The 27,164-nt window shown below is 42.2% G+C and overlaps 2 protein-coding genes across 2 annotated transcripts in view; one reads left to right on the top strand and one right to left on the bottom strand.

The window, feature by feature from the left end:
• POMGNT2 (protein O-linked mannose N-acetylglucosaminyltransferase 2 (beta 1,4-)) overlaps positions 1–10,574 on the bottom strand; it is an 89,310-nt gene extending 78,736 nt beyond the window's left edge. Inside the window, exon 1 of the mRNA XM_048951888.1 lies at positions 10,416–10,574. The gene's annotated coding sequence lies outside the window, so the exon portion shown is untranslated. The remainder of the gene's footprint in view (positions 1–10,415) is intronic.
• Positions 10,575–10,761: 187 nt separating this feature from the next.
• Positions 10,762–27,164, top strand: part of SNRK (SNF related kinase) — a 38,411-nt gene continuing 22,008 nt past the window's right edge. Inside the window, exons 1-3 of the mRNA XM_048951879.1 lie at positions 10,762–11,023; positions 22,475–22,573; positions 23,796–24,489. Of these exons, the coding sequence (XP_048807836.1) occupies positions 23,901–24,489 (589 nt within the window). The 5' untranslated portion in view covers positions 10,762–11,023; positions 22,475–22,573; positions 23,796–23,900. The remainder of the gene's footprint in view (positions 11,024–22,474; positions 22,574–23,795; positions 24,490–27,164) is intronic.

Here is a 27,164-nt window from a genome sequence, read left to right as displayed (position 1 = left end):
ATAGAATATATCACAAGAGTGTTGACAACTTTTAGAAACTTTACACATCACTGATTGCAAATGAAAAGGTAATGCATTCTACACATGTTCTGGCTCTTATCTCTCCTCCAGGGGAAAGCATTAAAGCCTCAGCCTGCCATGGAAAATGTAGTATTCAGACATCTGTGACCAGTGTGTGTAGAGAAGACAAGATAAGGTGCATATCAAGCCTACATCTGTGACAGGGGTCCCAGAGTCTCTAGAGACAGATGAATGAATGCATATGAAGACTGACTGAAAACATTCTAATTAAACCTTTGCTTTTCCCAGCAGCATATGCTCTTTGGTAAATATTCTGTTTTGAAGGAAAAGCTTACCAAGAAAATTTAAACCAATATCCAATGCTTTTTTTTATCCTTCGTTTTCTTCAAAGAAATAAATAGCCTATTCTTGAGTAAAGATACTGTGTATACAGTAATGACTCCTTGGAGAAAGTTCAGCTTGCTGGTGGAAAGTAGTAGACAAGCTGTTATGGTTGCAGGATGACATTAGGAGCATGGGCAGGGAGAGAGACCTGGATCTTTGGAGAATAACAAGTCCTGAGTGGTAGTGGACAGATAAATTGGAGCATAGGTAGCTGTTGGGTGAACAGTGGCCTGCCGATCAACATAATAAGATGGATATCAGCAGTACCAGGCATGAGCCCAACACTGGCTGCGTAGATGAGATGAATAAGGGACAGTTTCAAGGCTTCAGAGGAAGGCTCTTGAGTTTTACTGCTGTAAGTACAATCAGCTTTGTATGGCCAGCAATTCATTTTACTGCTTTAGAAACTGAAGAATAAAAAATGCAAATGCACCTTTGATGTGCTGATTACTTCGGGATGTACTAAGCCATGAACAGTGGCACTAATGAAATGTCTCCTGGGTGTCTTGGAACGTTGTGAGAGGACCCAGGAGAGGTTCCCTGGGAAACTGGAGATGAGCTCCAAAGCATGTGCAGGCTTGGCCAGCTGACAGCCACTACGCCGCACTCTGAACATGGCTGCTAGACGGAATGCAGTTCTGAGAGCAGCTGGTAGGACTAATTGTGAAGTCTAAAGGAGGGATACATTGGGATACATTTGTTCCCAGTTGCATGAATGTTCACAGAGAACATTCTAGGAGAAAGAAAAGACCGATTGCTGGTTGATCCAAAATGAGGGAGAGGGCTGAATAATACTTTCAATTAATCTAAGTATTGATCTTAGTCCCAGATTCTGCTGGCCTAAATTCCACCTAATCCCCATGCCTGCTGTTTCCCATTGGCTGGCACCCCAAAGCTTCTGAGTAATTATTTCAGGGGTCTGAGCAGAGCTCTGAGCACAGAGGCACCTGTGTCTGCCGGTGTTAGGCACTGAGCAGGCAGATTTATGTGGATCTCAATCCAGAGGAAACTGGGCATTAAGGCAAGACTGTACCTCCAAGATGCTTGTAATGGAAGGTACCTACAGACCCGATGCTCGTCCTGACTCCAAGGTCACCTGACGCCAAGGTCACCTGTCTACCAGCTCTCTCTCAAAACTGGATCTTCTTCTGTATTGCAGCACCTCCAAGCCCCATCCTAAAGTGGGTTTGCTCTGAACCAGTAGAATCACAGAATGGATCAACTTGGAAGGGACCTTAAAAACCCCCCAGTTCCAACTCCCTGCTCTGGGCAGAGACATCTCCCACTAGATCAGGCTGCCCAGGGCCCCATCCAACACAGGGCCTTGAACGCTTCCAGAGCTGGGGCATCCACAGCTTCTCTTGGGCAACCTGTTTCAGCATCTCATAGTCATAAGAATTTCTTCCTTATATCTAATCTAAATCTACTCTTCTTCAGTTCAAAGCCATTACCTCTTGTCCTACCACTACAATCCCTGATGGAGAGTCTCTCCCCAGCTTTCTTGTAGGGCCTCTTTAGGTACTGAACACTGCTACAAAGTCTCCTTGGAGCCTTCCCTTCTCTGTGTTGAACAATCCCAGCTCTCTCTACCTGTCTTCATACAGAATATAAAGAAAAGACAACCATAACATTTGCTCTCCTTGGCAGCATGATTCCCAAATCTTTGCTGATCCTTTCTCTCTTCCCACAAGAAATGAAGACCTTTGAGAAAGGACAGAACAGTGGATTTTCCCACGAAATTACATGAGGTGTGACACGACTGAACTTCTTACTAGCCACCTTTCCCCGAAATTCTATGATTGGAATAAGATCCTGGATCTCTCAAAGACTGCAAAGCTGTCGTAACAGTATTCAAAACTCTCCATGACTCAGCAGTGAGTCCTTCCCAGTGACCTGTAGATCAGATATCCTAAAGATCAAATATCTGGGGAGTGGGGTGTTTGGAGTGGAAAGAATCTGCCAGGTATGAACTCTAGTGAAGTTTTACCCATACTTCAGAAGAAGTGCTGTTCCTAAACTCCCATTTCTTGTTAGAGATAGGGCAGACAGGTGTGGCTTTGACTCCAGCACAAGTCATAAATGCATTGAGCAGCTAGATTAACATAATTGCTTGCCTCGTCATCTAGCATGCAAAGTGCAAAAACAAGTATCATAACAGTTTTATTACATGTACATGCTTGTGTTTTCTTGGGATGCAATAAAACAAACAGGTCAGTAATTTTAAAACAAGCAGTAAAATACTAAACTATTCAATGAGTAATTTAAAGCAAATGGTGAGAAAATGGTATCCTCAAGAAACTTCTTCCAAGCTGAGTTCCAATTACAGCTTATGGATATGTGAAAGAAAAGATAGGAAAGAATGCATTACCAGTCAAAACGGCTTACGTTTAGGTTTGCTTTATTTTTGTTTCGTTATGATATATACTTTACCATAATTATACTCAGCAGAATTAAACCATCAGGTGTGATTCCAACTGGAAACGTTCTAAATGGGTGACTGGTTGAGAAATGTCCCCACCCCTTCTTAGTTCAAGCAACAGATGAGGAATGTACCTCTTAAGGAGAGTATTTGATTCCTGCAGATAAGATTGCAGAGTTGCTTCTAAAGAGCTTACGTATTAGTGAATTGTAAGTGTTTTAAATACATTTCTAACAATTTACTTTAACTTCGGAGATACTGCATAAGATGGTAAGTTCATTAGTAAAAGCAAAGAAGGTAAAACATCTTTGATGTTACAGCAGGATGCACCCAGCTGCTAAATGAAGCAAAATGATCTGTTGGGGTTTGTTCCCTTTACAGACAGCACGCTGCGGATGTGAGAGCGAACAATGGGAGCTGTGAGCAACATGTGCCTGAAGTAGTCTGTCAAATCCTCGGTTTGATTTGTAATAATAGGGTTACACTGACATGAGGATACAACACAGCAAAGCACATATTCACTACGAGTAATATAGGCTCACTTATACATTACAGTACTATTAAATAAACAGTCTCAATCATTTTCTAAAACATTTCTAGAATGAATGCGGTTGTAGTGCGATGGCACAAACACTGCTTTGCAGGCAGCTATCAAACAGAGAGAGACAAAATTCAAACCTAAAATTAAAGGGCTCTTTTTTAACTTGAGTTTCCAATCTTCTGACTGATGGAGAGAAGGGAGTTGAAATCTCAGACATTCCCCTGGTTTGAGTCTAAAGAAAGGCTAATTGCAGTTTTTCTCTGGAACAGAGAATAACCAGAACAGTGGCTTCTTGATACAACTTGCTCTGTTTCAGACCCCAAATAATCTGGTTTCTTTTGATTCTCTGCAGGATTGTTTGCAGGAAAAGGCTGGGTACAACTTCAAGAAGATGTCAACATTGTTTCAGAGATGTCAGCAACAAATCCATTCCAGCTATAAAATTGTTTCTGCAAGAACACAGAGAAATCCGTGCATTTATCTTGAAGACAACTCTTTCAAACAAATGTTCTAATTAGGAACCACAACATCCTATTTCTTTTCTAATCCTCTAGTTGTAAATGGACAACAAATGTTGTTGAGCAAGAGAATGCCATTGTCTAAACATGGAGATGGAATTTAAAGTTCTGCATTCAATTATGTTTGGGGGTTTGCCTTTCAGTTCAAGTTAAACCTGGAGATTTTGAAAAAATGTGGCTCCGTTATTGCTTCTCTTTTTTAAACAGTAAGAATGTTAAAGAACTTATCCAAGCTGCCAGTAACAGCATGGAGATCATCTAAAACACAGCAAACCTCTTGGTTGTTCAAATAACTGTGCATTGTATGAACACAGATATTTTGCATTGTCTGTTTCCAGCTGCTGTATTACATGACAGATCTTTTAAACTCGAGGTTTCTTTAGTCACATTTCTATTTCCTCTTTCCTTTTTTTCTAAGATACATTTGCTGTGAAAATGGTTCTTTCCTTTCTTAATCTCTCACAGAGACCTCAATTTCTTGCACACCTACTCAGCAAAAGCCATTATAAAAACACTGCTTTTCTTTCCAGCCTGAATCAAGAAATTCTATACACTTGCTAGCAACTCTGTAAATCAGAAATCTGATAAATTAAATGCATACCGTTCTTCTCAGTCTACATAAACAAGACTGAGTACAGAAGACTGAGCAGAAAAAAACCCACCCAACAAAGTAGAAGGACCATCTCCTGAGATTTGAGACACAGGCCAGACTGAAGTTGAGCTGTAGGTGGATACAATTTCCACAGCGCTTGTAGGGAAGCACAGACCAGGGCTAGAGCTGCTAATTCTTTGGAATGTGTGAAAAGTTTGTTAACACTGGAGAGCTGTGCTGCCTTTCCCTCTTCAGTCCATGGGATGAATTCAATCACGCTGCTGTAACCATTTGCTTTTACTGCACTAGCAGAGGTCACTGTGCACTACAAACAGATGTGAAGGTGAACACGGCATTCATCAGAACACTTCACCCTCCCTGCAAAAAAAGCAACAACCAACAAGCCCAAAATCGTGGAGATGAATTTTTGAAATGTTTCATTTAAAAATGAAGATGTTGCACTTGTGAAAATGGCACCACTGGCCTTTCAGGTGAACTTCAGTTACTCCATGGAAACACATCTTGCTGTGTAAAACATGATTACTGCTGTTCCATGACTACAATTGCTCTCAAAGGTGCAATTCTCAAGCTTTCCTTCCAAGAATTGGCTTATTTTTAAATCTGTGACATTACTCTGTTGAGAAGCATTTTTACAGGTCTTAAGCTATAGGTCCCCACGTTAAATTGTGTTATTTTTCACAGGACACTGTATGTGATTGGTTGTTCTTCTAAGTGCAAGGAAAGAACTGTTGCAGTTTAACCAGGAATGTGTATTCCTAAGGATCCCTCAGCAGGTAATGTGCATTACATCAGACTTAAAATAAGTAACAAGGATAACTCTAAAATGGCATTTAAACACTTGCTTCTTTGGTCTTTTGACATCTACTGACATGGCACTGTGGAATATAGGTCACATTCTAGCCATTAGCACTTACCACTTCTGTAGCAAATGTTGGAGTTGAGTAATTTGTCAGCTGATCAGAATTCTGATTTTAACACAAATCACTTGTGTACCTTTTCCTTATGGCAGCATTCATAAGACTGCTTTCATGTACTTCCTACCATTCAAAACCCATGCTTAATAAAGCAATTAAAAGAATCCTTTCTGCCTTTTGTTTTCAGACATAGATTTGTTCTTCAGAAGTCTAAGGACAATTTTTCTAGGACCTGCCTTCCCTAGGTCCTCCAAGGCCAATGCTGCATTCTTTATTCTTCTGCCCTGGCAAGGCAGATGGGAGATTTTCAGTATTTGGTTCATGTGAAGTCTTCACCAGCCAGCATGACACCTGCATGAAGAAACTTAGCACCATGCTCCATATTGCAGCCTCACCTTTCCCTCTCTCTTGAGTCAAACTCATGATTACTATGAAGTTACACATTAGTGCTGAGGACACTTTTCTTCTGGGACTGACTCACATTTTCTCACTCCAGCTCTCCTGGAAGAGTTACTGGGAATTCCTAAATAACTTGGGCCAAGCCCAAAACCACAAGTGAAAAGGAATGCAAATCACCAACCTTAGAACCACTCCTAACTCTACTGTGTTTAATCAGTTTATCACCTAAAACACTAATGGCATGTCTACAGACCTTGTTTCTACCTTCCCTTGCAGACTCATACCTTTTTATCCTTTCCAACTGAGGCACTGTGAGGCCACCTCACAACTGACTTCATTCATAATTCCTATGCTTGATTTTCTTTGAACATCCTGTTCCTTTCTGAGTGAAGTGGGAGCTTGTGAGCTGTGTCGTCAACTCACAAGAGCTAGACGTGGGACAAAGGTATCAAGGGAACAGCAAAGTTTCTACACTACTTCTATGCCAACCAGAACTCAGAGTCTGCTATTTTTGTTGCCCTTGCCTGGGGTAAGTCAGATAGTGTTGCATCCCAAGTTTGCTCTCCGTACAAGGACTGCCTGCCCTGTCTCCTGCATTGTTGCCTCTACTTTATGTGTCACCAGCTGGTTTGGCTGCCTTGCTAAAAAGCAAGCAACACATGAAGGGATACAGTATGTGCTTCCTTCAACGTGGACAGCAACTCTAATAGTCCTCGGCTCTGGTGGGAATTGCTGTTTGGGCGTTTGAATTCCACTCCCCTTCCTGGATGGAGGAGAGACTTTTGTAAAGACTTGTATTCCAGAAGCAGTCTAAGGGCTGAGCAGAGGATGGTAATCACTTCTTTTGATCTTCTGGCCATTCTGCTGGCACAGTCCTGAGTGTTGCTGGCCACCACCACTGCCTGAAGCCTTCTGGCTTGGGTTTACCCAACCACACTTGGGACCCCCATTTTGCAGATCTGCTCCCCACCTCAGCAGCCTGCAAGGTGTCTGTCTGTCCCAGGTACCTTCTGTCCTGTCTTAATTTCACAAAGTTCCCGTCATCCTGTTTCTCTACTTTAAGACCTTCTGAATGGCAGCTTGACTGCATTGACTGATCCCAACAAGCTGCTGTTCTCTGCAAACTCTATGAGAGGGCACTCTGTCATCTCTAGGACAAGGACATGAAACAGGGCAGGTCTCAGGATAGAACATTATGGTACTCTGCTTGCTATTAGCCTCCAGATAGAGCACAGCCCCTTAGCCACTGTCACCTGATGCCTATTACGTGACCAGTTTTTTGACACGTGGTTATCCATCTGTCCAGATCATAGTATTCCAATCTGGAGACAAGACTGTGGGAGATGGTGCCAAAAGCCTTCATAAAGTTAAGGTAAATTATATCAACTGCTCTCCCCTTGTCCACACTCATTTTATTATAAAAGGCGATCAGGTTGGTGAGACAAGATTCAGCCTTGGCAAAGGAATGCTGGTTATTCCTTGCTGTGCCCACATATGTGTCCCAGGAGGATCACACGGGCTGTAGTGAAGCTGACCAGTCAATGGTTTCCCTTTGGCTTTTTTTCAAGATGAGTACATCTGCCTTTCTACAGTCTCTGGGGACCTCCCTTAGTTTCCATGACATTTCAAAGATAAACACAGACCAGCAGGGACATCAGGCAGCTCCCTCAGCATCCCCAGACATAACTCAATCAATCCTATGGATGTTTATGCATTGAGCTCTCTGATGTAATCACTGATTTGATCCTCATTTATTCCTGGCTGTTTTCCTTGAATCCAAAGCACATAGACATAGGAGACTGCCAGTAAGTCTGAGGCAAAGCTGGCTTTGAGTATCACAGCAATACCTGTTTCCACTGTTACTAGATCATTTGCCTCATTCAGGAACTGGCCCACATTTTCCTTTTTCAGTCTTTAACTACGGAAGCTGTGGCAGAAGCTTGTCTTCCTGTCCTTGAGGTCCTTGCAGATCGCAACTCTAGCTGAGCTCTGATCTCAGAAAATAGACTGTATGTGATTCCTTTGGACGTCTATAGCAGTTTCTACTTCACCTCAGAAACCTGAGTTCGCTACTCTGATGATAGAAATGTACTAAACTTTCAGATGTAAGCACGGAGACTATTAAGAAATGTAATAGCTGAATGTCCTCCATAACTTTCAGTATAAATTGTACTCTCCTATATCTGTCCAAAGGCAGCTGCTTTGTTCTGCTTTGTCAGGGAAACTGTTAATAATTTAATAATGAAAGGAATTAATGAGGCCTATGGATTTGAGCCTCACGCTCAGATTATCCAGTGTCTAATGAAGTGTGAATTTTGACTGAAGCTTTTTCCACCCCGAGGGGAAAAAGCCACTCTCATCCATGCGGGTTCTCCTATGACTAATAAAGGGTGAGCTCACACTGCAGCGTTTGCTTTCAGGGAGTACAGGTAGGGTTACTCTCTAGTACTTAGCCCTACTTTTATGGCACTTAAGAAAACAGGTAATTCTGTAGAGATCTACCTCTTTAGATTTGACCAGTTTGTTAGGAGTTAGTAGGGAGAACAGACAGACAAAGACTGGTCCAAAGTCTCATTTGCGTGGAAACATCCCCAAATTTTTCATTACTTTGCATTTCAAACATGTCAGTGGAGAGGTGCAAAATAATTTACATTAGGTATGAGCCTAATTTTTGAAACAGGGGAACTGACATGACTCATCTTTTGAAAAACACAACCCTTCTCACACGTAGTAGAGCAGACTAACAATTTCACGTGTATTTACATACTCCATGCTTTTCACAGGTGACTTATACCCTCAGCACCCTACATAAAACAAGGTTCCTTCTAATGCGAGCCAGTAAGACTCCTGTAAAAACAAATACTGTCTACCATTTTCTGTCTACAGTAGAAGGCTGAATTTAGCAAAAAGGAATGTTGTCTGGTCTGATTCGGACGCATACACACCATGAGCAACCTCTCAGATACTCAAGGCCATTGCTGTCATCTTGCCTAGATGAATACACACAGGCTATGACTGATGGATGAGCTGCGTTTTTGCTGTGGCTTAACTAACGCATATTACTATCTCTTAAAACCAGTGTGGAGACAAGGCACTGTACTCTTATTGTGAGGTAAACCAGTTGAGGCCAACCAAAATCAGAGCTATGCTGCTGACCTCCCCTAGCTGCAGCTTGTCTGACTTCACAGGCATGTAGCTTTCACATTAAATTTTCACCGCAAAAAAAACCTCACAAAACCAAAACAAAGCTGCCCCTGAAGTCAAAGCCCAGTGCAAATGACCACGTATGTGATGGCAAATTTATGTTAGCCTGGTGGGGGAATGATATTGGTCTCATCCCAGAAGCATGCAATGTAATGTAGACAGAAATAAAACTGGCTGGAAAAACAGCAAACTAGCAAGTGCTGAATTCCAGCCTACTGCAAGTGCTAGACCCCTTCCAGTCCCTGTCATCTCCCCTTAAGTGTTGCATACAGCCTTGACCTTCTCATTCTTTTTAGACTCACATATGCATAACTACAAAGACTCATCCCTTTGAGTAAAAGAACTTTCGTGTTATACAGTAGTGACTCAAAGTACAGTAACTCACATTAACAATATCAAGGGCAAGAATATTCACTTTTCTCTTTGAGTGTATTCTTTTCCACTCACCCGCTCACCACTGTAAGCAAATGCACAAAGGCACTGAGTGGTTTAGAACCTGAGTAAATCTAAGTGTGATACTTCATGTTTCAACTCAACGGATAATGTGATTTCTAAGAAATAATAAAGAATAAAAGCAGCCTTTTAGCCCAAAAATTTTGCAAAGGGAGAGTTAGTAGCACTGAACTGAAGAATCATGATAACTTTAATATGTATACAGTCTTTCTAAGACTCTGCTTTCTCCAAGATGCAAGTGAAGCATACAGAAAAACAAGTGAAATTATAGCTCTTTTAAACTAGAAAGTGAAATAAATAATCTAGGCTTAATTTTTACAGAATGGGAGACATTTGGCTCCATCTGGATGTAGCAGGCTCAGAAATCCCAGTGATGCATTTTGCACACCTTTACAAATGAAGACCTGAGAAATCAGGGGTGGTCAGGTAGTCAGAGACCCAGCAATCAAGGTCAGTTCAATAGCCCCAGCTGTGCAGCATAGCATGGGCTATTCATGAAAGGGCAATCGCTGAGTTTTGTCAAAGCATGAGGAAAACAGAACGGCATTCACCAGACATTTGCTTAAAACTGGGCTTCAGTATAATAAAGTTCTGTATTCTGTCACTCGACATACCTTACGCATTCTCTATCTGAGAAAAGCTGACTTTGACATGTGCCACTTTAAATCCTTTCCCTTTCCTGGCTATGCAAAGAGTTTCTTTCCGTGATCTCTGGAAGAAATTCTTAACTTATCCCCGATACTGAGCGATGGCTTTGCTCACAACGTTTAGCATGTGGGAGCTGCACCGCACTAAACGAGCACGTGCCGCCCTCTGAAATACGTGCACAGCCGCACCCCGGCCTATTTCCTCGTGCTTCCCGTTCCCCTCACTACCCGTGCTTGTATCCCAACCCAACCACCTAGCGCTCCGGCCCTTCGACGGCACGGGGCAGCTGAGGGGCGCTGACCTCGTGGGCTTCACTTTCTCCTCAGCCTTCTCGCGGTAGTCATCAGGTTCCCTTCTTCTTGCGGCCATTTCCACTACCCGTGTTTAGAAACGACAGCCCGATACGAAAGGGAACAAACCGGCCCCAGGAGCCGTCAGCCGCTCACGCCGAGCCGCTCGCTCCCGCCCCGCTTTCTCCTCAGGCGGCCTCACCCCGCCCGACGCGCCCGCCCTCCCGCCATTGGGCCGCCGTGACGCCAATCGCGCCGCCTCCCTTCAGCGCAGGCGCGGTGCTCCCGCCTTCTCGGGCTCGCGCGGGTGTCCGTTGGCCCCGCCCCCACCCTCGCCCCCCCGCCTCTCCAGCTTTCCGCGAGCCGCGGCCGTTGTTGTCAGTCGCGTCTGGAAGCCGCCGCAGCGGCGCGGCCCTGCCGAGCGTCCGTCATCCCGCCCGGCGCGGGGCGCGAGTTACCGCGGCTGCCCTCCCCGATCCCCGCGGCCCGGCCGAGCTCCCCGCCGCCGTCTCCGAGCCTTTATCTCTCGTCTCGCCGCGCTCCCCGTTCCCGCGGGCGGTCGCGGCGGGCGCTGCCCATGCGGAGGGCGGCGCGGGGCGCGGCGGCCCGAGGAGACGCCGTAAGTTGCCGGGCCTCTCTCGGGTGGGGCCGCGGGGACGGGGCCGGCCCGGCGGGGTGCAGCGGGTCCCTTTCGTCTTCTCCCTCCGCCTTGTCGCCGCTTCCGTGGCGGCCCGGGCCCCGAAGACGGGCGGCGGGGCCCCGAAGGTCGTCGGTGCGGCGGGGCCGCGGGAACGGGGCCGGAGGGGGAGGGCCGTTGTCGCGGGGCCGTGCGCTCGGCCCGATGTCCCACGCCGCGCTGCGCCCTCCGTCCCCGCCGCGCTGCGCCCTGCCCGAGCCCGCGGGGTCACCGCGCGGAGAACGGCGCGGTTTGCCCCTCCGCCGCCCTGCCGGCACCGCCTGGCATTTTCTGTGGCTCGCGGGGGGGAAATAACGAACTGGAAAGCCATCCGGTTCGAGAGCCCGTCCGGTCGCGGGGTGTTTGGGGAATGACGGTGCGTCTTGCCTCTCGGAACCGGGTGCGAAGCCAACAGGTTTGTGCGGAAAGCGAGCCGGCGTCTTGTGCCGGGAGCCGGAGCGCGAGAACGAAGGCGCGAGCGTCCCGTGTTCCTCCTCCGTGCTCCTATTGCTTTTGTCGGTGCACCTATTGCATTGAGTGTGCCGCCTTGGGGTGCTGTGCGAATCGGTTGGCTAAGTAGGTGAGTCCCGGAGAGATCTCTGTGCTGTCTGCTAGGTGCCCTGTGGACATCGAGCCAGCTGGAGCTCCGCTGGTTCAGTGTACTTCTGCAGATGTTTGCGGTCGATTTAAAGGCTCAGGGATAGCTAAAGGACAGCTGCGTGTGGTATGTTTGTCTTTATAAGTCGGCTGAATGAAGTATTGGAGGACATCCGCTAGGGAAAAGCTAGCGTTGGCCTGAGGATGGTTGGAGACAAATGTGACCTATTTTTGCCTTAGGTATTTTTATTGGGAAGTGATGCTAGAACACCTGTTCTAGGTGGAGAAATCCTTAGAAGGGGATATAGAAATTAAAACAAACAAACAAGCAAACAACAGCTCTGGGCTTTTGCTTATGCATGGACTGTTTTTTGCCGATCACCTTGCTTTCAAGTGCTGGTTATGAGCAGATATGCAAAGAAGTGGTTTCCTCAGTGGTACCATTGCAGTTCCTGGAACAGATGAATTGTATTGTGTGACTTAGAGCCATCCAGCATGAATGAATTGCAAGCAAATCTGCTTACTCCTGCCCTCTGTAGTGCAGTCACTACTTAGTCATATAGGCTGCTCTTTGGAGTTGTTTATTCTGAATATACTTAGATCTCCTGGCTCTGGGGATGGACCAGTTAATGAATCTCAGCAAAATGAAATCTATATGAAAGTGTTTACGAGCAAATGATGGTTATGCTAGAATTAGGCAGCTTTTGCAAGGCATGCACCATTAAGAACTGGGTTAATGAGTGTTTCTTTTTTTAAGTAGCTGTAAGCACATCACAGAAAGTGGGAATTCAGGTGATAATTGTTTTGGTACAATTGCTTGGAAAGCAGGAACATGAAACAAGCTTAGAAGAGTTAATGGTCATTGCTAACTAATGCAGTTAGGTTTTACCTTGTGAAATGTTGACAGGTTAATTTGAATAGATTAGTACCTGTCCTTTAACTTGGTGTCTGAAAAATCCAAATTTGGGAACTCAACAGCAGAAGGTAAGGGGAGGAAAGTCCGGTCTTGTCTCACTTTTTTCTTGACTATTCTAAATGGCCATGAAAGGAGTAGAGTGGTGGTGCAGTGCTCCAGGTGACTGGGAGGAGAAGTTAACCTGAATGCTGGGCAAGTGCTTGGTAAGCAAGGCATCTTCTAAGGCAGGGCGATCATCTGACTGTCTTGAGTGAATTTTGTGGCCCACATATGAGGGTTCTAACAAGAACAAGAAGGGGAAATTGCATCTTAAATTTAGGGATAAACTGTCTTAATAAATGTGAAGCAAGGAGGAACAGGTTGCCTTTGCTCGTGTGTTTTTTAGGTACCAAAATTTCTGTACGGGTTACCGATGTTCCTTGAATTGTCTTGCTGCAAGAACTAATGTTCCCATATGGTGTGGGTGGAGTGCCACAGTCACTGTTCCCTGTTGTGCTGTGGGTGCATAGTCTGTCTGCCTTACGATTATTTTAAATAGCATGTTAAGACTGTGCATGTGAACACGGCTTTGCAGATACCTGTCTGCTTGCAGTAGTCATCTTCCTCATGCACTCTTCTGACCAACCTGGTGTCTTCTAAGGTCCTACTTCTGTACTTTCAGTCTCATATTTGAGTCATTTTGCAGATCTGCACCTTCAGCGTATTGCTGCCCTTTATATCCTACTAGCTGTAATGCCGAACTCAGTGCCTTTGTCTTGCTTTGCTGCCTGTCCTGCTTTCAAGGGCACGGTATCCTGGTGTAGCTAGCACAAAATAATACAGTCTTTTTTCTTGGTTTTTTTTTTTTCCTACTTTCAAAAATGTGCTAAAACGCTTTAAAACTTGATGAGCTTCTATTCGTTTCTACTCAGTAGTGTTTTCTAATTATGTCTTAAAAAAAAATAATCAATGAAACATGGTTCAGATCCGGGACATTGTCTCTTACACATAGTGCTGAACTGCAGTTTGTGATGAATACACTAATAATAAATTGCATAAGCTGTTAACTTTAGTAACACATGAAGTGCTGCTCGTCTTCCTTGCCACGGTACTTCAGTGCTGCAGCTTCTGAAATAATGTAAAGGAGCTGCTGTTTTAATGCACGTAATGTTATGTAAGGGCTTAAGAGGATTTGAAAAACTGTATATTCATGCACAATTCTAGGATAACTTACCCTGTCAGAGTTCTGGCACACAAGTTAATTCAGTTAGCAGTGTTAAGAACTTAATGAAGTACAAAGGCTGTGTAGTTCTCATGCCTGCAAAATATGAAACAAAGTGATTGCTTTCTGAAAAACAATTGATGTCTGAGTTGTGCAGTGACCCCTTACAACAGCATTGGGGCATATGTGCTATGCTGAATTTGATGGACTTCTTTGTTGGTGTCAGTGTCCTGGCTAGTTAGAACTTACACCAACATGACTTGGGAGGTGAGATAACTGCTTAGATTTTTGTAACTTTAATTCACATGGAGCATGGTGAATTTGGGGTGTTAGCGGGATCTTAGCTAATAAGAGATGTTAGGAGTGAGGATGAGGCACTGAAATTGATAACTATAAGTTGCGATAGGTGCTGTTTCTTACAGTTTAGGTAGTTTGTGTGCTGCTTGGAAAACAGCAGCATCGAGTCAATTGAAGTACTTCAGTTCTTATGCTACCAGGTAAAGTGCTAAAGAAATGAAGTATCTGGAATTTGAGCTGAGATAGTTCTTAATGGTTCTTTTCTTTAATAGAAATGATTGCTTGTAATAGATGCTAACAGTATGCATGCATTTACTGGGGAGTACTTTGAGATTACGTTTACTGATTTCAGCTCCCTTGATACAGAATAAAAATCATGTTTGTGATTGTGAATTTAAACAACAAATATTAGTAGTAATTTATTAATGTTAAGCTATGCTGAAGCACTCATTGGTTAACAGTGGAATGTTGGGAGCTTCTGTCAATGGCTTTCTGTGCTGTCTAGCATGTGAAAATCATTTGGTAACATTATAAATAGACATTTGAAAAGAGGAAAAACAACTCTTGAGAGTTCACGAGCATGGAGTAGATGAGGTGGTTCTTTTTTCTAAAAGAGTCCAGAGTGATGGGGTAGGAATCTGACTAGTCGGGTTTTTACCGGGTTCTTACAGTAGGCTTTCTGAAAGGGCTGATGCCAAGTCCTGTCTAAAAGGTAATGATTCTGTCATGAATCCCAGTAATGACTTCTGTTTGTTACACCAATAATTTCTTCACCAGCTTCATGTTCGTAGCTAATTTTGGGAGGAGGAACAAAGAGAAACATTTAGAATATCAAAGCCAAGGTTGGAGAAGAAGACACGTAAGATGGACTTCTGAGTTAAATACCTACCATGAGTTATTTCTCTTGCTTGCAAGGTCATTGAAATGCTTGCTGGTTTCTGTGATCGTCAGGCTTGACTGATATCAGATCTCAATTGGTAAGGTTTATGAAGATCTGTAATTAAAACATCTATGTTAATTTCCTGTGGCTGAGAATTTCTCCAGCAGATACTGCAAAGTGAGAATTTTGATTGTATAGCTTGATGTCACCATTCTGAAGCAAAGACTAAGGAGGTACAGGAAACAAAGTACAGGAAGTACTCTTAAAAAAAGATGGTTTTCATATACTACTTTACAGAAGGCAGTTTAGCAGAGATGATCATTTGAGAAGGTCTGGTGTTCTCTGCGATAACATTTTAAGAGCAGCTTTAGATCTGAGGTGGTCTGTACTGCTGAAGCATCTGACATGTGAACAGGGTGGTGGTGTGTGTTTCAGTTTGTTTAGCTGCATGCTGGACTTTGGGAAGAGGCATGGGAGGAAAACAGACCTGGAAATTAACTGCCTTTGCAGTTGTGGCTGGTCAGAAGACTTTAAAGAGTGTACAGCTATTGCTGAGTTTATCAAATCCATGGAGTTGATTGCATTTGTCTTCTCTGTTACCTCTTAGAAATGGAAAGTGCTTTGTGAACAGCAGTGATTATCAGTGCGGTTGTGAAAGTATCTTGGGCTCTTAAAACATTTCACAACTAAAGGCATTTGGGATCATTGCCAGTGACTACTTACAGTGGTTTGTCTGTGGCTCATAATTTGATCACTCTCAGCACGCATGTCCCTTTCATAGCCATGTCGTCTATTCTGTGCTGAACCCCAACTCTCTCGGCCTGTCTCCATGGGAGAGCTGCTTCAGGTGCTCTGATCAGCCTTATGGCCTCCTCTGGGCCTGACCAACAGATCCATGCCCTTCTTGTGCTGGGCACCACACTGCTGCACGGGGGGCTCGTGGGAGGGAGTAGAGCGGGAGGATCACGATGTCTTGCTCTTCATCCTCAGGTTGTGGCAGGCTCTCTTAATTCTCTTGCAACATATTAAGCTGGTACACTTTATATTCTTCCCTAATCTATAACACTAACCACTCACACTGTAGCTCATCTGCAGGACTTTTATTTGTAGGTCCAGGAGCGTTGTTTTATGAAGTTTCTTGGCCTGTGAAATAATTCTACGTCGACTATTGTCCAAATAGCAGGCCTAAGAGTTGGAGCATTCTTATTTAGCGTTCTGTTACTTCTAGTTTGGATTCTAAGAAGAATTAAGCTGAGGCATTAATAACTCTGATACCTGCAACACATCCTAAAATAATAAAAACACTTCACTACATGCTTCACAAATGCTAAACGACAGAACTTAATTAGCAGCTGGCAACTCATACCTTCTCAGAGCAAAATTTTTGAGTATTATGAACTAGGGAATATGTAGAATGTGTAGAACCAGGGAATGTTATTAAATTATGCAAATTAATTATTTTGTTTATATGGATTGTAGAGCTACCTGGCAACTTTTCTCTGTTCACCGTCGTAGGTGTAGCTATGGGGGCTGGTAGAGGGATTTGCTGACATATCTTGACTTTTTAGTAAGAGTGCTGTGAGGTGAATGGTGCTGCTGTGGGAGCTAGCAGTGAGACCTATTATAAAAACAAAATAAGTGAAATAAGTGTAGTAGATCTCTCAAGGTATGCGTGCAGGGTTGTACTGAGGAACTGCAGGAGTGGGAGGGTTTGTGGGTTTTGTCATCAGTGAACAGAAAGGCACAACTACACCACAACGTACAAGCATATCAAGTGGGAAGAACGTGTAAGATAGCCTTGTTTATGTAAGGGCAGAGTCCTAAAACCTGGCCTCCCCCCTTTGCTGTATCTGCAAAGCATTTGGCTGTAGGACAGCCGTAGGTTGGTATTGCTTTGAGTACTTTTGGCAGTTGTGGAGGCACAGGTCACAGGAAAGCCAGGCAGGAAGGGCTTCTTTGTTGTGCTGTGACGCCTGTGTGTGGAAACTGAGGGAGCACAATTGTTCCAGACTGTAAGTCCCGTATTGTGCCAGTCTGCTCAGGGGATATCAGGTGCTGTGGGGTTTCACTACTTTGTAATACTGTGGAGGAAATGGATCATGACCAGATTTCAGAGCACGTAGTATACAGTAGCCATGCATGCTCTTCAAGCTTCATGTATGCAACACTTCATTCCTGTTTCAAGCATGTTGACTTTCCATTATATAAGAGAATCAATGAACAAAAGCCTCAGGAAAGCAGATAAGCACAGTGTGGTATCCTCACACACAGAGAGTGGGTCATGCTTTTATAAAAACGGACTGCCTTCAGAGACTTACAGATGGGGCTGTGAAGGTACCTTGCTATAGGATAGCAGATAAACACTGGCAGGAAACAGTGAAATAATAGGAAAAATCCTACTTGCCCTTGCCAAGTTTGTACACTGAGTACATACTTCCTTTGATATACACTCAGATTATAACTACTTGTATAAGTTACTTTCTGAGTCAAAAAGTTGCTTCTGTATCTGTGATCAACTTGTGCTAAATTTTGATTTACGGTTTCTAGTTAGAATAGCAACATAAGTCTTATCCTCAACTTGTATTTATTTAGTAAATAAATAGTTGGTGTAGGTGCTGTTGTTCTTCTGAGACAGAAGAGACTGAAAGGAGAAATGGAGGGTGACATTTAATTTGTGGATGTGTATAATGTGTACGTCCATAGCACTTGTCACCTTCAACTCCTCTTACAGAAAATGAGAACGTGCTCTTAAGAAATGATTCATTTGGTCTATTCTACCTGCTTCTGGGTGCAATTTGTTTGTGACTCGTCTGAATCTCCATTCTGTGTGAAGGCAGACAGGAATGGTTAGCTCTCTGGAGGGGTGCGTGCCGGTCAAGATTACTTCAGGCTTCGTGTCTGTTAGACTGATAACAGAGGGAAGGTTTTGTTTTGATAATGCTGCAATGTTACATTGAAAGGGAGCCTTGACTCTATTTTCTAAATTAAGAAGCTAATACAGGCATTAAAGCTGGGTGAACTAGGCTGTGTTGCACTTAGCGTATAATCTAATGGAAACTTCATGGAAAGGATGGGTTGCTTACAGAAACAGTAATGTCTCTGAAATGTGCTGTTTTTTTCTGAACAGGCCTGTTAGACATCAGTCCAGATACTTCTAGAGATGACTGAATTGCTGTACCGTTGTTCAGTCTCTTAAATAGATGCATCTAATATTACAAAACTGCTTCTGCAGACCTCTGCTATGAAAACTGCAGCATCTGCGAGATGGGGTGCATACAGTGGTTGCTCTGAAAGTAATGCCTCCTCTTTTATGTTCACCCATGATGTCAGAGGCAGATGTTGTTGGTGTAGCAGAAGAGGTTGAACTTTCCCACCGATATTCCTTTCCATGTTGTTGCTGTGTGACAGATGGCAGCAGAGGGACAGAACGGTGTCTGACACAGCAGAGTGTATAAAGCAAAGATGTGGAATGGAATTCCTCCATGATGGAAAAACTACACCCACTGAGATTCATTGATGCTTGCTGAGTATTTCTGGAGGCTGAACAATGAATGCGAGCACAGTGCGGTGATGGGTGGTGCATTTTAGCAGTGGTGACAATGACATGAAAAATGACATGAAAAACAAGCCACATTCTGGATGGCCACGCACAGCTGTCGTACCACAAAATGAAGAGCATCTCATTCAGCTCACCTGCACAAATCAGCTAATGGTGGTGGCTGTGTTGAAATAGTGTTTTATAGCTGAGATTTGTTCTATCAAATAGTGTTATTGTGCTTTGTGCCCTCTTTCTTGCTCCATAAGTACTTCCAAAATTCTTCCTCTAGTGAGAAACTGAGGAAAAAATTACTTCTTGTCAGGATAATGGTAGCACTGAAAGCAAAATCAGTGGAAAGTATAAACATAACAACTGTGTTATCTTAATTAGAATACTGACATTGTAACCAAGCCTTGTATGCGTATGTACCATCAGGGTTTTGTCTCTGTTTCCTAGTAGCAAACCATTTTTACTTTAGTATGTCTAGCAAGCTCATGTTCAGATGTGGGAGCTTCAGCTGTGAGCGTTTGTTTTAAAAGCACAGAATTAAAAGTTAGTCTTTTACTGAGCCTTTATGTTAAATTACTAATGAATCTATGTTAATTTCAGCTAATGAGAATGCAGCATTAATAAATATAGTTTAATTCCCATTTCTGTAAGCTTTTATCCTATTGATTACTGTCTGATGTATTTTTCTGTGGCTTAAGCATAACTGATTTTTTGCTGCAATAATGTTGGCAGGTTAATGTTTATGGGTTATAAACATTTAGTTTGTACAAACATTGCTGCAAATGTGCCAAGTGAACAACATACTTACGTATAAATCTTAGAGCTGAGTGTTTTAGATACTTAAATTCAGACAAATTACATTCTCTTACATCTGGCTGGCTTTGCTTTCTGCCCTCTGCAAGAATGGAACCTTCTTAAATTTGGAACAAATGCTAAACTAAAATGAGCCTTTTTTTTTTTTTTTTTTTTTTTTTTTGGTCAGTCATCCTTGTTCTTCCTTCTTCCAGTACTGAAGTTCTGGTTTTTGCCATGCAGTAAGAAAGCTCTGTGTTGTATGAACACAAATACTCAGGTATCCTTGAATCTGGAGACTTTAAAGAGGGGTCTCTTAAAGCCACGTCTCCTCAGAGACCTGTTTTGTGGCTTGAGTCAGACTTGTAGGTTGTGATGAATTCTTCTGAATGGGGGTTTAAATCTTGAGGTTAATATTTAGGCAAGAAGGAGTCTGTAAGAAGTTGAGCATAGTTTATGGTGCTGATAGCTTATATAGAAGGTTCTCAAACTCTTAAAGTAGGCCAGCTTAAGATATTAATTTAGGATGGATTATGGGCAAAACCAGACTTGTGTGGATGATTAATGTCCTACTAGAAATTTTAAATGTGTTTTTTATTTATAAATAAAAAGTCTGGTTAGAGTGGTTTGTTTGTTTGTTTTTTAATCACAGAATGGCTTAGGTTTAAAGGGACCTTAACAACCACCCAGTTCCAAATTTTGCCATGTGCTAGGTTGCTACCTACTAGATCAGGTGCCCATGGGCCCCTCCAGCCTGGACTTGAACTCCTCCAAGGATGGGCACCCACAGCCTCTCTGGGCAGACTGTGCCAATGCCTCACTGCTCTCTGAGCAAGGAATTGCTTCACAACAGCTAACCCAAATCTCTCCTCTTTTAGTCCTGTCACTGTCAGGCAGTATAAAAAGTTGTTCTCTCCCTTGTAAAAGCCACCTTCAAGTTGTGGAAGGATGCAGTGGAATCTCTGTAGAGCCTTCTCCATGCTGAACAACCCCAGCTTTCTCATCCCCTCTCCATAGAAGAGGTATTCCAGTCCTCTGGTAAGGACTCCAGGCCAGGTGGGGCCTCTGTAGGGCAATATAGAGGACAATCCTCTCCCTGCTAGGCACACCTCTTCCGATGCAGCCCAGGATATGGTTGGCTTTCTGGGCTGTGGCTGCTGGCTCATGCCCAACTTTTCATCTGCTGAAGCCCCTAAGCCTCTCCAGAGGGCTGCTCTCAGTAAGTTCAGAATGTGCCATGCAAGCCATGCATGTAGCCTGTTTAAGGATTTAGATCAGTGGTTACGGGTTGCAGCTTCTGTCACCTTATATTACTGAGGAACTGTAATAAAGCATTATATGGAAACAGTTGTGTTCAATAGCAGCCTAAATGAACAGGGGCAGGACAAAAAGCTTCACGTAAACCAACATATTGATCTGAGTAAGGATAAACCAGGAAATGTTTGGAGAAGAGTGAGAAGAATGTCAAAGTCTATGAACTGACCTCCGTAAAAGGAATCACAAACTCAGACTTGAACAAGGTAGAGCTGAAGCTAGGAAGGAACCTAAATCTGTGAGTTACTTCCAGCAGAGGTAGAGTATAGTAGTTCTTGTTTTGAGGCAGATGGTGAGCGTGAAGATGCACAACTTATCAGGAGACCAAATACAAACAAGTGGTTCTTCTCAAAGCACACATGTATTTGACAGCTTACCTAGCTTGCTGTAGGGTGTTTGTGATACTAAAAACTGACATAGTTTTATGGAGTACTGACTTGATTTCATCTGGATGGAATCCACCAGATGTTATTAATACCTGTAAAGAAGGTTCTGAATCTGCTGGAGATAAGTAGGGTTTCATTATTTATTGCTGTTTGCTTTTGTCCCATGCTCTTCCCTTTGTGTCTTCTAATGGTTACTTACCAGGTAGGAAGCAATTCAAGATGGGTCTTTAGCAGCATGCCATCGTCTAGTTTTGTACTTTCTGGAGTAAGGATGGGATGTATAATGTGATTCAGTTGATGGCAATAGAGGAAATTCTGTAAGACTAGCAGTGTGGTGTTGAGGAGCAGATATTGCCACCCTACTGAAGCTTCAATCCCTTAAAGCTTTTCTGTATAATAATCCTTGGTGCACAGTTTTAATACTGTGAAAGGCAAGTACTGAATTGGAAAGATTTGTTATTGGAAAAAGTATGGAGTCAATTTCCCAGACCCAGCAATCTCAACCTGATACAAAATTGTCCAAACTGGGGAATTACTCTGTGCCTTGCTGTCTCAATGCAGTAGAAAACTGCCTGCTGAGTGGTTCCCTTGGGTGTGAACAGAAGAGTTGCTTGAAGCATTAGTTTTAAATCAAACCAAGAAAAACCTCATCTCTTCCATTTCCTCTCAGATGCCTCTTCAGTGTTTGTTTTCCTCTGTTACATTTGCTTCCTTGCTACTGTCTTTCCTGTTGATCCAAAGTTACCTTCCATGTATTTGGTCATAAAGTAGACTGAGAAGAAACGTGTGTTTCTTGACTTGTAGGCATCCTTACCAAATGGAATATGGATTTGAGTTTGGGTTGCTCATCTGTGCAGTATGTCTTGCAAGATGGGACATGTCAATGTAGTACTTCACCTTTCTGCATAAATAAGAATAGACTTACTTTGATTTGAGTATTTGATGCCTCTTAGAGGTGGTGCTTGGGGAATTACTTGAAAATAGATTTGTTGTTGTTGTTTTCCACTGGGAGGCTCTAGATTTAAATGACCATCCTCTGAATATGCTAGGAAACTGCTTTGGTTTTCACTATTGCTCTTAAGTTCTAGCTGTGTTATTGTAGTTTATGGATGCGTAATATCCACCTGTACCTTGAATAATCAAATCCAAAAAGAGAAAGCAATCTTTAGCAGAAAACTCATTTGTTATTTCAGCACTGCATTTTGATGCTATGGTATCTGTAAGTGAAATAGTTGTTTTTGGAAGAACGTCTGAAGTAGAGTGCTCCAGAGCTGAATAAAGAGGTCCAGTAGCACAAAATCAATCAAGTTTTGTTCTTTTTAAAGCTTGATTAATATTCCTCCCAAAACAAACACCAGAGAATAACAACAAATACTTCATGTTTATGTAATCATTGCACTTACTCTGTTCCTTGGTTACGTTTTGAGGTTTCAAAAGTTGATTGATTTCATTCAAATTTTACAGGGGTGGAGGTGCTGAACTGCATTCCTGCTGACTTTATGGAAGTAGACAGCTGGATAGAGAAGAGGTTATACCATGATTCCAGCTGGGAGAAGCAGTAAGGTGAGCTTGTTAAGCATCAGACAATCCTCAGAGGACCCCAAGCTTGTAATGGAATACATAGGAAATCAAGTTCATTAGTTTACTGCCTGTGAAATAACTTGTGTAGCAGGGAGTGTTTTTAATTTAATGCTTATGTTTCTGACTTGAGAATAGCTAATGTCGGGAGATGTTTGCTTGCCAGCTTCCTTTTCAGAGCTTTTCTTTTTGAAGTTTTGTTTTGAAACTGAGAAAATGTATTCTAAAAAAGAGAATATATTACAAAGAGCTGTTTTGTGTTTCATTGAGCTGGCGGTAAGCCATCTAGTTTTCATATTTCTAGGTGCTTTGTGCTAGAAGTGGGATGAATGGCTAGCTTTTGATAACTACAGATGGTTAAACTCCAATCTAAGTTACAAGCACAAGAAAAAGTTTTTTTGGAGTTTTTTACATGTGAAATAAAATAAAAATAAGGCATGAGACCTAAAACAGGTTTGAATGTGAACGTTCTGTAAAATGGACCTTACCTCTTGAAACGTGTGCTGGATTTAGTTGTAAGCAGGAATTCAGCACAAACTGAACCTCCTGTGGTGTCTCTGCTTCCTTTCTATTCTTATTGACTTATTGCCAGGGCTGCTGAATACACAAACTTTTTATCACCAGTTTTCATAACTCTAGTCAAAATATTTAACCAAACTTTTTTTGTAAGCCACATGTTTTAATTTCAGCCTATAAAGCTTTGTTAATTTGTGGTAATTACAGGATTAGTCGATAGTACTTAAACTCACATGTAACAAAATGAAATCCTGTGTGTCAGTTTGTTTAACATGCTGCAACATGAAAGAATAAACTGAAATCTAAGGTAAATCAGATGTTTTCATGTAAATGTCCACCTGATTTCTGGCCAATAAAATAGCCAGAAAAGTTGCAGATTCTGGCTCTGTCAGTTTTAGCAGACCTTGTAGCACTGATGCATTGATGTGTTTCTTACAAGAACATGAATGCCACGCAGCTTTGGTTAAATTTTTGTTAATGCACTGCTGAAATTCACTCTCTTCAACCATACTGGTAATGTGGCTTCAGAAATGTTAGTCAGTGTGGTATAACTTACCAAACTCCTTGCAAAAACTCCTCAAGATCTTATAAGTAATCTGTAACAGCATGCCTGTGTGACTTCAAAATCACTACAGGATAATGGTTTTGCTTACTTTCATACAAATATATCATCTTGTCTCTATTTTTTCAGGCGTGCTTGGCAGTGATGATGGACTATTTATTTGCAACGGACACTCTTCTATGAAAAGATCACAGTTCCAAAGAGCTTGAGCATTATTTCATCTTCTGAAACAGAATGGCAGGCTTCAAACGAGGATACGATGGAAAAATTGCAGGATTGTATGACTTGGATAAGACTTTGGGCAGAGGACATTTTGCTGTGGTCAAACTTGCTCGACATGTCTTTACAGGTGAAAAAGTAGCAGTAAAAGTAATTGACAAGACCAAACTGGATACTCTAGCTACTGGACATCTTTTTCAAGAAGTTAGATGCATGAAACTAGTGCAGCATCCCAATATTGTACGGCTGTATGAAGTGATTGACACCCAGACTAAGCTTTATCTCATCTTAGAACTAGGTGATGGAGGGGATATGTTTGATTACATCATGAAGCACGAAGAAGGTCTGAATGAGGATCTGGCAAAAAAGTACTTTGCTCAAATAGTCCACGCTATATCATACTGCCACAAACTGCATGTAGTTCACAGAGACTTAAAGCCAGAGAACGTGGTCTTCTTTGAAAAACAAGGACTTGTGAAATTAACTGATTTTGGCTTCAGCAACAAATTTCAGCCTGGGAAAAAACTCACCACGAGCTGTGGATCTCTCGCATATTCTGCTCCTGAAATTTTACTTGGGGATGAATATGATGCACCAGCAGTGGGTACGTCCTCTTTGAATTCTACAACTGATCTCAGTGTGAAGCACCATGATGTTGTACCACTCTGTTTTCTGTTTCAAGATAATGCCATATGTGGAAGCCAGCTAATTGGCAGGAAATGTTATCGTGCTGCTAAAGTTGCAGATGACTTAGCGTTGGAGCATCTCTATCTGAAAAAGTTATTGAAATTCTTTTAACGTGTGTGTGTTGTTAAAAACAAACAAACAAACAACACCGAACTTTAACATTAATAGTAAGGTGAATGCAGTATATTGATGCAAACAAACATTTGAACTTGCTTTGTTCAAGGACATTACCTCCTTTTCAGGAAAGTACCTGTTCTTAGTTTCTTTTGTTTAAATCCCCAAAGCTATTGATTATTTCTTGTTTAGTTTAGCCATCTGAGAATGACCCTGTGAGTCCATGCTACTTAGGTGTTCTGCTGTTAGGTGGTAGGAATCCATTTTAGTATGTATGTACTTAGCTTGCAAATGAAACAAAGAATTAAGAGCAGCATTAACTCTTTATTACCTCTCTGCTCTTTTCTTGTCTGAGAACTGAAAGTAGGGAGTAAGTTCCCAGTTGATTCCCGTTCTAAAAGATGAGTATTAGCCATGTGTAAGTTGGTCTTTCATGTTGCATCTGGATGGCTCAGTGTGCTAGACTAATAAGGGAATTGTCTTACTATTCTTTTAGGCCTCTTGCATGTGCTATTAGAAGTAGGTTTGTTTTTTTTTTAAATATAGACAATAGCAAATACTGTCATGTGGCCATATCTGTTAGCTGAAGTAGCATTAACCACATTAACCACACATTCAGGTACATAACATTTCCAATGACTTACAGTAGCTGCATTATTTCTTGTCCTTGTGTGCCTGTTATGTGATGCTTCCAGTCTCTTTAATACTGGTGAGGGTTGGGTACACCAGTGTGGCTGTATTTTGCTGTGCTTAATGTGTGGTAGTTTAAATTTTGAGACTTTCAACATGTCCAAGTCTTGCTAAGCTACCTGATGAAGGGTAAGATATTCTTATAGCCTGACAAGATATTTCTGCACACTGTTGAACTACTATTCTTGCCTTTTAAAAAATATAAATGATTAGCTCTTTTTTTCTTAAGAGGAAGGGATAAATTGGACTGTGCAACCAGCAGGTGGGAACAGTGAGGACGGGGACTTGAGAGGAATGGGAGCTATAAGATATGCTTGTGGTTCTTGAAGGTCTGAATATCGGAGATGCTGCCTTTAAGTGGTCATCTCCAGGTTTCTGTTTGTGGCCTTAAGACTCTTCTTGCTGCATTTCATATTCTGTGATAAGTAGTTGTTTTTCTTACTGCAGTTTAAAACTTTGAATAGTGAATAAACAGTAACTGCAGCGGTGCTTCTTGGTGGCTGCACTTCACTCAGCATTAGAAGCAGACTTAAGCTTTGTTGGAATGTAAGCTAGCGCAGTACAAATATTACATGCAGCTCTTGTGAGGGTCACTTCTACAAATGTCACAGTGTAAATTCTTTGCAATGCTGTATTTTAGGACATTGCTAGAAATGGAGAAACACTGTTTGTCTGAGAGTCATCTTGTTGGGACTCGGCCTTGAGAGATGCCTTTCTATGTCTTGGAGAGTTTAAATCTGCCTTGAGTCCAAAAGCTTTGACCAGATAGTCTAAATTAAATGATATGTTAATAAAGCACACTTTGACCTCTTATTGTTTCAGTGTAAGAATGGTGACATCACAGAAAACAGTTCTTACAGTAATTTATAAGCAGTTTGATCAAATGATAGCAGCAGAAGAAAATGATTGAATTGATTCATAGAGGAGGAGGTGTCTAGCAGTCTGACTTACTGTGCACTGTTGTGATCAGCAGAAAAACTTAGCTGAAAATGAACTTCTTTAGTGTAATTTATGGGTGCTGGTTAATCTGTATGTCCCAGGATACTTAAATACATGCAGTGGTCAGTTTTTGCTTGCTCCCCAGAGTGCAGTGCCAGTTACTGGATCCTCTAAACTTGTCAGCAAATTGCAGGGCTTCTATTCTAACTTCTTTAGTGACAAAACCAAAGCACCGTACTACTTGCATTTATCTGAAGTTGTCATATTTAAAAAAAACAAAACAAAAAAAACCCAAAAACCTCAGTGCATGGGTTTTATTGTGAGGCTTGTGACAAAATGGCATGTCTGATGTCTTAATCATTATTAGAAAGACTGTAAGGGAAAAGACCATTTATGTTTTGTTGCTGCAAAGAGCTGAAATATTCAGGGCAAGCCTTTTAGTAAGTTATATGGTTTAAAATTATGGAAAAGCTTGCTTTATGAAATGTAACTGTTTCAGCTAGCTTAGAGATTAATCTGTCCTTTGTGATGCTACTTAAAAGCTTTCACACTTGAAAAGAGACTACCTAATTTAGGTCTGTCATTTCCTTTTGTGTTGAAGGCTGTAGTTAAAATGATGCAAGAAGAGCATTAGACAATGATCATATGTTCTCAGGGCTTTTCAGAATCTGAGTTAGGAAGTTCTGTTGCTTGGAGTTCTCCGTGTTCTCACAACTTAAAATTTTGTTCTGGTCAGACTGTGAGACTGGGGCTGTTTATTTAGCATTATTGAGCACAGGCCTCTGAAATGGTACTGTGATACACAGATAATGGTGATAAATTAGAGATGGGGCCTCCAGTATAGCAGTC

The sequence above is a fragment of the Lagopus muta genome, chromosome 7 (assembly GCF_023343835.1).
Source record: "Lagopus muta isolate bLagMut1 chromosome 7, bLagMut1 primary, whole genome shotgun sequence".
Classification (NCBI taxonomy): domain Eukaryota; kingdom Metazoa; phylum Chordata; class Aves; order Galliformes; family Phasianidae; genus Lagopus; species Lagopus muta.
Note: the sequence above shows the minus strand (reverse complement) of the source record. Positions and strands in the feature narration are given on the sequence as shown.